Source organism: Pelobates fuscus, chromosome 8 (genome assembly GCF_036172605.1).
Source record: "Pelobates fuscus isolate aPelFus1 chromosome 8, aPelFus1.pri, whole genome shotgun sequence".
NCBI classification, from domain to species: Eukaryota; Metazoa; Chordata; class Amphibia; order Anura; family Pelobatidae; genus Pelobates; species Pelobates fuscus.
In genome coordinates this window covers 17,033,869-17,047,150 of record NC_086324.1, presented here as the reverse complement: position 1 = coordinate 17,047,150, position 13,282 = coordinate 17,033,869, and the positions used below count along the sequence as shown (strand labels likewise).

Below are 13,282 nucleotides of genomic sequence, written 5' to 3'. Positions count from 1 at the left end.
ATAAAAAGGACTACATTATCCAGAATTCTCAATCCTCTACAGACCGACTCAACAGCAGGGGGTTAAGTTTAAACACCCATATTTAATCATGATTAAAGCAACACTACATAAAAAATAACAATTTAGAAGATATACTCTCAAAGAAAATATGCATGTAGTTTGTTTTGCTTGTTATCTTTGGAGGTACTGTATATACTCGAGTATAAGCCGACCCGAATATAAGCCGAGGCCCCCAATTTTACCCCAAAAAACTGGGAAAACGTATTGACTCGAGTATAAGACTGGGGTGGGAAATGTAGCAGCTACTGGTAAATTTCTAAATAAAATTAGATCCTAAAAAAATTATATTAATTGAATATTTATTTACAGTGTGTGTGTATGAATGCAGTGTGTGTGTGTGTATGAGTGCAGTGTGTATGAATGCAGTGTGTGTGTGTGTGATGCAGAGCCTTGGTGGGGGGTGGGCATTTTTATTATTTTAATATTAAAAGTTTTTTTGTTATATTAATTTTTTATTGTTATTTTTTATTTTATTTTAATATTATTATTTTATTTTTTTTCGTCCCCCCTCCCTGCTTGATACATGGCAGGGAGGGGGGCTCTCACTCCCTGGTGGTCCAGTGGCATTGGCAGTTCAGTGGAGGGGGGCTGGCAGGAAGCACTTACCTCTCCTGCAGCTCCTGTCAGCTTCCTCCTTCTCCGCGCCGGTCCGTTCAGCACCTCTGTCAGCTCACACTGTAAGTCTTGCGAGAGCCGCACTATGACCCCGCGGCTCTCGCGAGACTTACACTGGGAGCTGACAGAGGTGCTGAACGGACCGGTGCGGAGGAGGAGGGAGCTGCAGGAGAGGTAAGTGCTTCCTACACAGCCCCCAGTCTGTATTATGGCAATATAAATTGCCATAATACAGACAGTGACTCGAGTATAAGTCGAGTTGGGGTTTTTCAGAACAAAAAATGTGCTGAAAAACTCGGCTTATACTCGAGTATATACGGTATTTTAAATCTTGGCTTGTAATAGCTGCAGATCTAGTATCCGCAGCTACTGCAAACCCTCTACTTCTTCCCCAAGACAAACTTTCTGAGGATGCCCAATCACAGACTGAATTACAGATCATTCATTTGTCGTTACAACAAAGGTGCTTTGGGCAACTTCCTGCCTCTGCAGGGCTGAACTACCAGAAAGTAAGAGGACCAGTCTTCTGATTGACAACTATTGACATTGTAAATTTTTCTAGCTTTAGTGAATAGATAATCTTAATTTTAATAATGATAGGAGATGAATATTTGCTTTACTTTCATTACCGTAGCTTCATAGCCGCAAACCATATAAACATTAACCAATCAGAAACAATGAAAAACAGGGTAAAGCAGATGCGAAGCCTTCTATCATGTTGTAAAATTGTTATTTCTGTGAAATGAAAGAGGACACACTTTTCATATTTAAAGCACTTCAACAAGCTTTATGTGTTTGGAGTGTTCAATTAAAATAGAAATATGGGCTCTGCATGCAACTAATTTAAAGGGGCACTATAGGGTCAGAAACAAAAACATTTATGTAGTGTTAAAATCACCATCAAGCCCTCCTGGCCCCCTCTTGCCTCCGTAAATATAGTAAAACCTTACTTGTATTCAAGTCTGAAGCTGGTGCCTCTGCCTGTGAACTTCCTCTGTCTGCTGACATCAGCAGAAGTAGTGGTCTGAGCCAATCACAATGCTTTCACATAGGATTGGCTGATACTGTCAAGGAGGCAGAGCCACTACAAGCCAAACACAGCCCTGGCCAATCAGCATCTCTTCATAGAGATGAATTGAATCAATGCATCTCTATGAGGAAAGTTCAGTGTCTGCATGCAGAGGGTAGAGACACTGAATGGCAGTACTGCAAACTCTGCAGCACTGCCCAATGAAGCACCTCTAGCAGCCCTCTGAGGAGTGGCCAGTGGAGTTATCACTAGGCTGTAATGTAAACACTGCATTATCTCTGAAAAGACAGTGTTTACAGCAAAAAGCCTGAAGGGAATGATGCTACTCACCAGAACAAATGCAATAAGCTGTAGTTAAGAAGACTGTAATGGTTATTCAATAAAGTGAGAACTGCTGGGAATTCAACTGGAGCACAGCTGACTTGGCGCATTTTCCCAGTTAAGCTATTTTGGAGTTAAATGTGAAATTCCCTATGAGGGTTATTTTTTTAAAGTGAGAATTGTCAGGAACTAAAAGTTTTTGAATTTCAAATTTAAGGCCAAAATAGCTGAATTGGATAAATTCACCAAACCAGCTATATTTCTAGTTCGGCTGTTGTCGTCTAAAATTAGAATTTCACTTTCAATTCACTGTTAATTCCCAGCAATTTGCACGTCAGTGGAAAGTAATCACGTATCTGCTCATGTTATTTTATATCAGCAGTTGCCAACCCAGTCCACGAGTACACCGTACCAATCCAGGATTTAGGGATTAACCTGTTGTGTTGTGTTTTTTTCTTTCTTTCTAAAAACACCTTAGACACAACCTTAGACACAACAGAGGAGGCCAAGCTTGTCACACTAAAAAACACCCCGCCCCCCCCCCAAAAAAAAAAAAATATATACAAAACAATCACTATTTAGTAGATATACCCCAATGAAAACATGCATGCGTGGAGTTATGCGTTTTTCATTCGGGGTATATTTAAAACTGCTGGTAAAAACTACAGATCTTTTTTTCTGCCACCTTTGCAATTCCTCCTCTGACTTTCAGTTTTTGCCAAGGTAATGACCAATCAGAGACTTCTCATTGAGAAACCTCGGATTCTTAGCCATGAGCGCATGCACGCAGAGGGGGAAAGTGGGGAGAGCCATGGGAGGACCAAGAGCCACAGATACTATGAGCCCCCTGGGCATGCCCTCGCAGGCTCTCAGGTCTTGGGGGAAGTAGTGGCAGGTAATCTCTTAACTGACATTCGGTCGAGTTTTGGATTCTCACAGAAATGGACACTTTTAAAACTTACAATTGGAATACTGGAGTGCTATATGTATGTGGAGTGGGCTTTTAATTTAAGATATAGATTTTTTTTTTTTTTACTGCTTCTCCTCCCCCTCTCCCCCCTATTTGTCTTTTCTCTTGGCCATTCTTCTGTGAACAAAATCCACATTTCGTGATGGTCTCCTCGCCATCAATCCCCTTTCCCCACCCCCCCTATAAATCAGCCCCTTTTTGGCCCCATAAGTGGAATTTCGAATCTTGAATCAAACTGAACATGCTCGCCCATTGTATGAATTGTTTGGTTCATGATTTGGGTAAATTTTGGCTCAGAGTTCGGGAATTTGTACGATTACCAGATCAGCCCACATTCAGACATATAGTAGTTTTTAATAAAACTAATCTCTAGCACACACACACGAAGTCCAACACACATACTGCAAGATTATTCTGAATAAAAGGTACAATGAACATTAAAATTTTAGCAGTCTAGAGAATAGGTTTTTTCCTAGCTCGGATACTGAAACCTGGCCTTGAGGACTATCAGAATAACCTATGTTTAACCTGTTAAGGACCGAGGCCAGACCATAGTTAGGTCTATTCTGATGAAGAAAAAACTGTTGTTGCTCCAAAAAGAGTTAAAGATGCACAGACTCAAGTATGGCACTGAATGTCCTTGGTCAGGTTGGCAAATTAATATAATATTGAAGAATCGGGTTCAAAAATGTGTACAGACACCTTTCTTCCTGAATCATGCACCTCATCTATTACACTACACTAATAAAGGGGCAGAGGAACAGCTTATTCAGACTGTGAGCTGACAGAACTGGGAGGGGAAATGTTTTCTCTAGGACGTTAATGGTGGTATACAAGCTCACTAAATTAACCAGTGAGTTGACAAGTTAAAAAATCTAGGGATAAATATATAATTTTTCACTCCTATTTAGGCCGAAATTAAGCAATTTCTTTGATTGTGAATAAAACTGTTTTGTCTTTTTTTTTTTTTTTTAAATCATATGAGTATTTGTTTTGCCTCAAAATAGTTCCAGTGGACAAGTCAATTGTCCTCTTAACCTCCACTGCATTTACATCTATTTCTGGCTCTAGACATTGTTAACAACTACAGTTTAATATTTAAGGTGCTCACTTATGGTCAGTGGCGATGTATCCAACCTCTTCTTGAACCTGGCTGGAGCTTTGTCCAGGAACATCGCTGGACTCTTCGTATGCATGGTAATTTTTCTTCTCCATAGTCTTCTGTTCTCTTGTTTCGTTGATCGCCTCCAGGAGATTCTTATACTGCTCAGCCTTCTTCTGGACATCAATTTCTGGGTGAAGACTGACAATGGGAACTGTCGTGCTCACCACATTTCTGGTGTCCAAGTTCTGTTGTTCAGTGCCCAGAGCTATGGTGTCATTGGCTGCATCTGGACTTCTAGGAGCCAGCTCAGGGACAGGAAACTGAGACTCAGACTCAGCCATGTGTTGCATGTCTCCTTCAGCCACCTGGGAAACAAATATCATAACTACCTTACATTTAGAGTGACATGTGGAACCAAAGTGGGGAAAATGATTTACTTGTTACTTGTAAAATTAACTATGCCACTGAGATTACATTACAATTAAACTGTACTCTGGGCACCATAACAACCTCATGAGAATTAAGTTAATATGGTGTGAGGAGGTCCTGGATGCCAGCTTACCTTCAGGGGTTAAACCATTAACATATCAGTGGCATCCGGTCCAAGGTTTCCTGATTAAACTGGAGCAGATGTGCAGGGGCAGAGCTGGTGAGTACCAAATTGAAGACTGTGGGGTTTAACCATTCTTTAACAGTTTAACCGCTGAAGGCAAGTTGTTATACTGCCTGGAGCAGTCCTTTAAAAATTAGGCACTGTTTTCTGTGCTTATCCAGCGTAAGTAATGTACACCTCTTTTTAAAATGGCTAGAGCTTCCCCTTACTGCACTGATCTTATGGCATATGGCACTCTTTGGGGTTAATGTACTAAACTCCAAATTGTTGTGAACTGATTGCCGAATTGCCAAATCAAGGCTACAATAACCAAACTGTGACTATAACTGAGCTGAAAATTATTTTTAAATTATCACCTTTTTAGTTTGATTTTCACTAAAATGCCATATCTAATGAACAGACCTCACAATGTTTACAAAGTATATATTATTTAGGAAACCATATTTTAGAATCTAGGCCATCGTGTCACCTTACATATTTTTCTAGTATACAAATATAATAACATTCTTTATAAAATGCTTTTTTATTTTGGGAGATATTGTTGGAAGACAGAAATAATTAAAGCATTGCAGATCACGCATGAGTAAAATACATTCCAACATATTTTCTAATTAAAATAATGGAGAGTTGAGTTTCTGTCCATGAGCGTGGAAATAGAGGGAGAGAGGAAAGAGAGACTAGAGAGAGGGAGGGTGCGAGGAAATTCGTCTCTAGTGCATACATCATTTGTCTTACTCAAAGTGTTGGTATATTTTGTGGGGGGAAAAAACATACAACATTTAAACAAGCAAAAAAAATATTTTTTAAGATATATATATATATATATATATATATATATATAAAAGTATTATGACCCTAATTTGGAAACACATAGGTAGGCATACATATTTAAGCATGCTATAATATACATTCTATGTGGTTTAGAAAAAGAAAATGCAACTATATATTTTTTTATTTTTATTTTTTTAAAGTAACTCAAAGGCCTAGCTCTTGTCAATAATATTCATAAATTTATTGAAAAAAGTGAACTGAATTTTGATTGCAAGCAAAGGACAAGCAAATATCTCAATGTACATTAGACTGACCAGGACTGGGGATCAAAACACCTTTTAATAGAAAAAACAAACTTCAGTGGTACTTTGGCATATTAGTTTTAAGGTCTCATATATTAAGCAAGAATTGAACAAGGATTGAACCTAGGGGTTTAGGCCCATTCTAAGTGTGTACAGAAATATTTGCATTGTGCATCTGATTATTAACTCATATAAGTAAACCTCAAGCAGCCTTGAGTGCCGCAAACTTCCTAATTCGGGGGTAGGCAACCTTCGGCACTCCAGGTGTTGTGGACTACATCTCACCCACCGCATGCTGTTACAGCCACAATTCTGGCAAAGCATCAGGGCATATGCAGTCCACAACATCTGGAGTGCCCAAGGCTGCCTACCCCTGCATCTAGTTACTAAGCTCAGACACACTACATTAATCCTAGCTGATATACCAGGGATCTAGACCAGCAGTTTAATAATGGAGTGAATTCCCAACGCATTTCACTTGCATTCGGCTGTTCAACAAATCCAGCAATGTACTCTACTTTGAACCTCAGAAGCCTGACGTAAGTTGTAAAGAGTAGTGAAAACTGGCATTTGGTCATTATTAACTTGTCAACTTGTGATGTAATTCCAGTAAAATACAAGTTTAGCAGGCTAAGATTGCCACAAGGCATATGTATGTATATGTGTTTGTAGTATCAGTTAGTTAATTACACGTAGCTAAGATACTGTTATCACTGTACTGACCAGGTGCAGGAATGTAAGAACTGGAATTACGCGTCCCTCTCCTTTGTATCAGATGAGCCACGTGGTTAGACCGGATGGATGAGTTTAGACTCTATTTATTAAATAGGTTAAGGGTATGTGTGGGTGTAGTTAATTGTGGGAGGAGCTACAGTGCTATATAAGGAATGTACTCTATGTATTCAGTACTCAGACTTTGCTGTATTTTGGTGACGCTAGTCCCTCTGAGTCCCGATCGGTGATCCAATAAAGAATCTCTTCCTTCCTGAAGAAACCTGTGTCCATCTCTCTGTGCTTGGCTTCCGTCAGTTTCTCCGGTATCATTTGGTGCATTGGCCGGGAAGCTCATCGTTCAACGGTAGCTGAGAGGCAGAGGCGTGAGACGGTCTATCTTTGCCCACGTTCTCTACGGCTGCACCCCTGAACTTCTGCGTGGACCTCCCTTCGTCTCGGCGCCACTGGTCTGTTGTCCAGGAGATCATCGGCCTCTACGTGAGAAGTGCTGGGGTGTCCCCGTCGATGAGTGTGAACTCAGGTTCAGGAACGAGGAGGTAAGACAACTGCTGTTTTAGACGGCAGGACCCACTAGGGGTATACCGATTGTGCGGTAGGCCCAAAGGGGTTTTGAATCTGTGTATCTGCCCCCTCTGTCGGAGGGAAGGAGCGAAGGCGCACCGCTCGATCGAACGCTCTTTAGTCAGACCGTTTGATTTGGTTAGTCAGGCGGGGTCCTGGTGTAAATAGCCCTAGCCGGACACCGGTGTCTTGTCTAGACTAGCGTTCTAGGGTGTATATTACGTTCGCTAGGTCGGAGGGACCGGGAGACTAAGCGGCGCCTGTGTAAATTCGGTTCGCTAGTTCTCATCCTATCTGGGCTAAGTGGGAAGGCGTGTAAATTTGGAACCCACTAGACTTTTGATAGTGCGACTAAGAGGCGCCTGTGTAAATTCGGTTCTCTAGCTCGCTATATATGTGGTGATTGGGCAGTGTGGCTAACCAAAACGGGTGTATATAGTTTTAGGTAGTCCATTCAAGGTACTGGCCAATAGTTTAGTTGGGAATTGTAAATGTGTTAACGATTGTTTTAGTAAAGTGTATATCTTGTTAGATAGCGCGAGCTCAGCCGTCTAGCGAGAGTGTTAATAGTGTGTTGCTGTATTATAGTGCACGGTACCATAACCCTGTATATTTACTGACATTATATAATAAGTACTAATCATTGTCGTCCATTGCATGTTTAACACCATAACCACTAATAATTGTATTGTGACCTTAACTTGTGCTTTGACCTATGCTAACCGTACTGTAACCGCTATTTGTAAAAGACGATGTTACTGGGGTGTGTTATAGACGGGTAATTCGTATATAGAGAATTATAGCGTGGGTGACTGTATAGTTACGCCAAAGGGCATAATATTGATTATATAGTGACTGGTGTAACAGCTGTGTGTGTACGGGAATTCCCTGAGTGTTTATTGTTATTGTGTACGTTTCACTTGGTAACCGTACCACGTGGTGCTGTTGCCAGAGGAAACGGGTGTGACTGTTGAATAGTACGCGTGTATAGTATTCGTTGTCGACGACGTTCCATTGTTAAGTATGGGTGCGTCGCAGTCAACGATTCCGGATCCCTTAGGATGTATAGTTAAGAATTTTAAAAAGGGATTCAAAGTTTGTGATTTTGGGGTAAAGATGTCTCCTGTACGTTTGGTCACTTTGTGTACTAGGGAGTGGCCTACTTTGGTTGCGGCATGGCCGCCACGTGGCAGTTTGGATCCAACTCTGGTACAGCGCTTACACGTGGCTGTATCGGGTAGGCCTGAACTTTACGGCCAGTTTCCTTATATTGACTGTTGGAGACAGGCCGTAAATGACTCGCCAAAATGGCTCCAGACATGCCACGAGGAGCAGTGTCGCCTCATGGTAGCTAGGACTTGCTCGTCCACTAGGACTGGTGTTAGGCCCATTTTGGACACGCCCCCTGAGTCCGAGATCCCTTTGCCGCCCCCTTACTTTCCGTTAAGAAGAAGTGACGCAAACGCAGGAAGTCCTGCACCCCTCCCCTCATTACCCTCATCCACTTCCGCTTCCTCCTCCAGTACAGGATCCACCCCCCCTCGTACTAAATCTCCCCTTCCGGAACCAGAATCCACCCCCATTAGAAACGAATATCCTGATTTGGCGCCACTTCAGACTTCCGGTCAAGCTTCATCTAGCTCGGCTCGAAGTGTTTTATTTACGACCTTTTCCCAAAACCGACCTCCCACATCCCCATACCCTATCTCTCCCCGACCGGAACCCATGACTGACGCCTCTCTACGTAGCCCCATCCAAACCCGACAGTTGACTGGTGCCCAACAATTAAAGCACTATCAGATGCCTCTTCGTCTGAATCCCGGGTCAGCTTATATCGATGCCGCAGGTCAAATGGCACACGCTGACCCAGTCTTCGTATATGTCCCATTTACCACAACCGATCTTTTAAACTGGAAGACCCATAATTCCTCGTATACTGAGAAACCACAAGCTATGACTGATCTGTTCACCTCAATAGTACAGACGCATAATCCGACATGGGCTGATTGCCAGCAGTTACTAATGACTTTATTTAACAATGAGGAAAGGACAAGAATAAATCAAGCAGCCATTAAAGCATTAGAGGATAGAGCCCGTGCTTTGAACCAAGCCAATCCAGCAGCATGGGCCGCGACACACTATCCCAACACCGATCCCGATTGGAACGTAAATGGTGCTGATATGGTTCAACTCAGAGCCTATAGAGACGCTATAATTGCTGGCATGAAAGCCGGAGGAAAGAAAGCCATTAACATGTCGAAGACAGTTGAGGTGATCCAGAAAAGCGATGAAGCGCCCAGTGTCTTTTATGACCGATTATTGGAGGCATACCGCTTGTATACCCCCTTTAATCCGGAAGACGCAGACAATTCCCGAATGGTTAACTCCGCCTTTGTCAGCCAAGCATACGGAGATATTAAGCGCAAGCTACAAAAGTTAGAAGGGTTTGCAGGTATGTCCATCACCCAACTAATGGAGGTAGCAAATAAGGTCTATATGAACAGGGATACAGAAAGTAAGAAAGAGGAAGAGCGCAAGATGCGTAAAAAGGCTGATATGCTAGCGGTAGCGATCGCAGGCGTAGATAAACGGGGCCCAGATAGAGGCAATAATAGATGGAGTAGGGAGCCTTTGAGTAGGGATCAATGCGCGTATTGCAAGGAAGAAGGGCATTGGAGGAACGAATGTCCGCAAAGAGAGCAGTACGAGAGAGACCAACCCAGGGCAGGCTACGGAAACTTTAGAGGTAGAGCGAGAGGTAGAGGAGGCCCCGGAGGGAGTAATGGTTATAGAGGGAGTAATGGGAACAGAGGAAGTGTTAGGGAAGACAGGTATATTCCAGCAGCGCAAAGGTCCCGCGATAGAGAAGGTAGGGACTTTGTAGGATTGGCTGACACTGTCATGGAGGACTATTGATACCGACCGGGCTCCATCCCCCTTGGTCGAGCGGAGCCTATGGTCGATGTATCAATAGGGGGGAAAAGGAGTGCGTTCATGATCGACACTGGTGCTGAACATTCAGTGGTGACTAATCTAGTTGCTCCTCCATCTGGAAGGACTATTACTGTGATAGGAGCAACTGGAAGAAGTGCTGAAAAACCGGTTCTTAAAAGTCGACTCTGTACATTGGGAGGCCACGTAGTAAAACACCAATTCCTTTATATGCCTGAATGTCCAGTCCAATTGCTGGGACGTGATATGCTATCAAAATTACAAGCGCAGATTACGTTCCTACCAAATGGAACAACATCCTTAAAGTTTAATGGACCTTCAGGTATTATGACTTTATCCGTACCAAAGGAAGAAGAGTGGCGACTTTATACAGTGTTGACTAGCCAAAACCCTAGGAGTGATGAGACATTGTTTAACATACCAGGAGTTTGGGCAGAGAACAACCCACCAGGACTGGCCCGCAATATTCCACCAATAAAAATTGAACTGAAACATGGGGTTTATCCAGTGAGCCTAAGACAATATCACATTCCGCAGAAGGCTAAGAAGAACATCCAATCCTATCTGGATAAGTTCATACGGTATGGTATCCTAAAATTCTGTACTTCCCCCTGGAACACCCCATTGCTGCCTGTTCAAAAGCCCGGTACAGATGAGTATCGACCTGTACAGGACTTAAGAGCAGTCAATGATGCGGTTGTTAGCATACATCCAGTTGTACCCAATCCATATAACCTGCTTGCTTTAATTCCGGGCGGGGCTACTTACTTCACAGTCTTAGATCTCAAAGATGCCTTCTTTTGCCTCCGAATTGCCGCAGAAAGCCAATGTATTTTCGCTTTCCAATGGGAGAACGCTGTAACGGGCTCAAAACGCCAAATGACTTGGACAAGACTTCCCCAAGGGTTTAAAAATTCACCTACCCTATTTGGTTCAGCTCTAAGTCAAGATCTACTGGATTTCGAGTCTATCCCAGGAGAATGTGTATTGTTACAATATGTAGATGACTTGTTGATAGCAGCAGTTACAAAAGAAAAATGTCAGCAAGCAACGCACGATCTACTACATATTCTCTGGAAGGCAGGATACAAGGTGTCCAGGAAGAAGGCTCAGTTGTGTTTGCCAACTGTCAAGTATCTGGGATTCCATATCTCTGAAGGTCAAAGGATTATGGGGCCAGAGAGAAAAGAAGCTGTCTGCCAAATACCAATACCCAAGAATAGAAGACAAGTGCGAGAATTCTTGGGGGCAGCAGGCTTCTGTAGGATATGGATTCCCAGCTATGCGATACTGGCAAAACCTCTGTACGCAGCCATCAAAGGTACAGAGCACGACCCCTTCTTATGGACCCAAGAACAGCAAACGGCATTTGAAGATGTGAAGAAGGCTTTGATGAGTGCCCCAGCATTAGGTCTACCTGATCACACACGACCATTCTACTTATATGTACACGAGCAAAGAAGAATGGCTGTGGGAGTATTGACACAGTACTTGGGATCATGGCAAAGACCTGTTGCCTACATGTCTAAGCAACTGGATGCAGTGGCCAGCGGACTTCCACCTTGTCTAAGAGCCGTAGCTGCAGCCGCCCTGCTAGTAGCTGAAGCCGATAAACTCACTCTGGGTCAAGAACTTTATGTACGAGTCCCACATGCAGTACAGACGTTGTTGGATTACAAAGGAAATCATTGGTTTAGTAACAGCCGTATGACCAAGTATCAAGCAATGTTGTGTGAAAACCCAAGAGTGCATTTAGAGACTGTAAACACCTTAAATCCAGCTACCCTTTTGCCGCAACCTACTGAAAGTCAACATGATTGTTTGGAAGTAATGGATGAAGTATTTTCAAGTAGACCAGATCTTCGTGATTTTCCCATCCAGAACCCCGATGTTCAATATTACACCGACGGCAGTAGTTATGTGAAAGAAGGGATCCGCTATGCAGGATATGCAGTGACAACAATAGACAAGGTGATAGAAGCTCGGCCACTGGCGAAAGGAACATCAGCACAAAAGGCAGAATTAATAGCACTAACACGAGCGTTACAATTGGCTGAAGGTTTAAGAGTAAATATCTATACGGACTCTAAGTATGCGTTTTTAACCACTCATGCCCACGGAGCTTTGTATAAAGAAAGAGGACTACTGAATTCAGAAGGCAAAGAAATCAAGTACGCAGCTGAAATCCTACAACTATTGGAAGCAGTGTGGGAGCCGAAAGAAGTCGGTATCATACATTGTCGAGCGCATCTGAGAGGAGATGGTGATGTAACCAAGGGAAATCGGATGGCAGATAGTGCAGCTAAGCGTGCTGCTGAATCAGGAAGACAGGAGTATGTGGGGCATATAGCTGCTCTTATACCAACTCCACTGTCCCAATGGACTCCAGTTTATACAGCTCAAGAAGAGGAGTGGTTAAAGACTGAACCGGGAAAGTATTTGGAGAACAAGTGGTATCAGCTAGAAGATGGAAGAATAGTCATACCAGCATCACTAGCGGTAGAAATTGTCCAAAATTATCACAACGGGACACATTCTGGGAGAGACAGTACTGAAGAATCTCTCAGGAAACATTTCTACATACCAAGATTGTCCAACTTGACTCAGGCCATTGTACGCAGATGTGTAACGTGTGCTAAGAATAATGCAAGACAAGGACCAGTAAAGCCACCAGGAGTCCAGTTTATGGGGGGACTCCCCATGTCCGATCTACAAATAGACTTTACAGTAATGCCTAAATCGGGTGGACATCGTTACCTGTTGGTAATTGTGTGCACCTATTCAGGCTGGGTAGAAGCATGTCCTACTCGTACAGAGAAAGCAGGAGAAGTTGTAAGATTCCTGCTACGAGAAATAATACCCCGATATGGACTACCCTGTTCTATAGGATCGGACAATGGTCCAGCTTTTGTTCATCAGTGCCTACAACAACTGACTCATATGCTTGGTATAAAGTGGAGGCTTCATACTGCATATAGACCCCAGAGTTCTGGTAAGGTAGAGAGAATGAATAGAACTATAAAGAACCAGTTGGCTAAAATGTGTCAGGAAACCCAACTTAAGTGGAACGTTCTCTTACCCATAGCTTTATTGCGAATCCGCAGTACCCCTACCAGAAGGATGGGCCTCTCTCCTTTTGAAATCATGTATGGGCGACCACCTCCCGTACTTGGTAACTTAAGGGGGGACTTGAGTCAGTTGGGAGAAGGAATTACCCGGCAGCAGGTTGTAGAGTTGGGTAAGACTA

General features: G+C 43.0%; 1 protein-coding gene across 3 annotated transcripts in view; it reads right to left on the bottom strand.

The window, feature by feature from the left end:
- The window catches only part of PTPRN (protein tyrosine phosphatase receptor type N), an 88,482-nt gene that overhangs the window by 45,423 nt on the left and 29,777 nt on the right, over positions 1 to 13,282 (bottom strand). For all 3 annotated transcript variants that reach the window (XM_063429319.1, XM_063429318.1, XM_063429320.1), the window contains exon 9: positions 4,108 to 4,466. In XM_063429319.1, the coding sequence (XP_063285389.1) occupies positions 4,108 to 4,466 (359 nt within the window). The remainder of the gene's footprint in view (positions 1 to 4,107; positions 4,467 to 13,282) is intronic.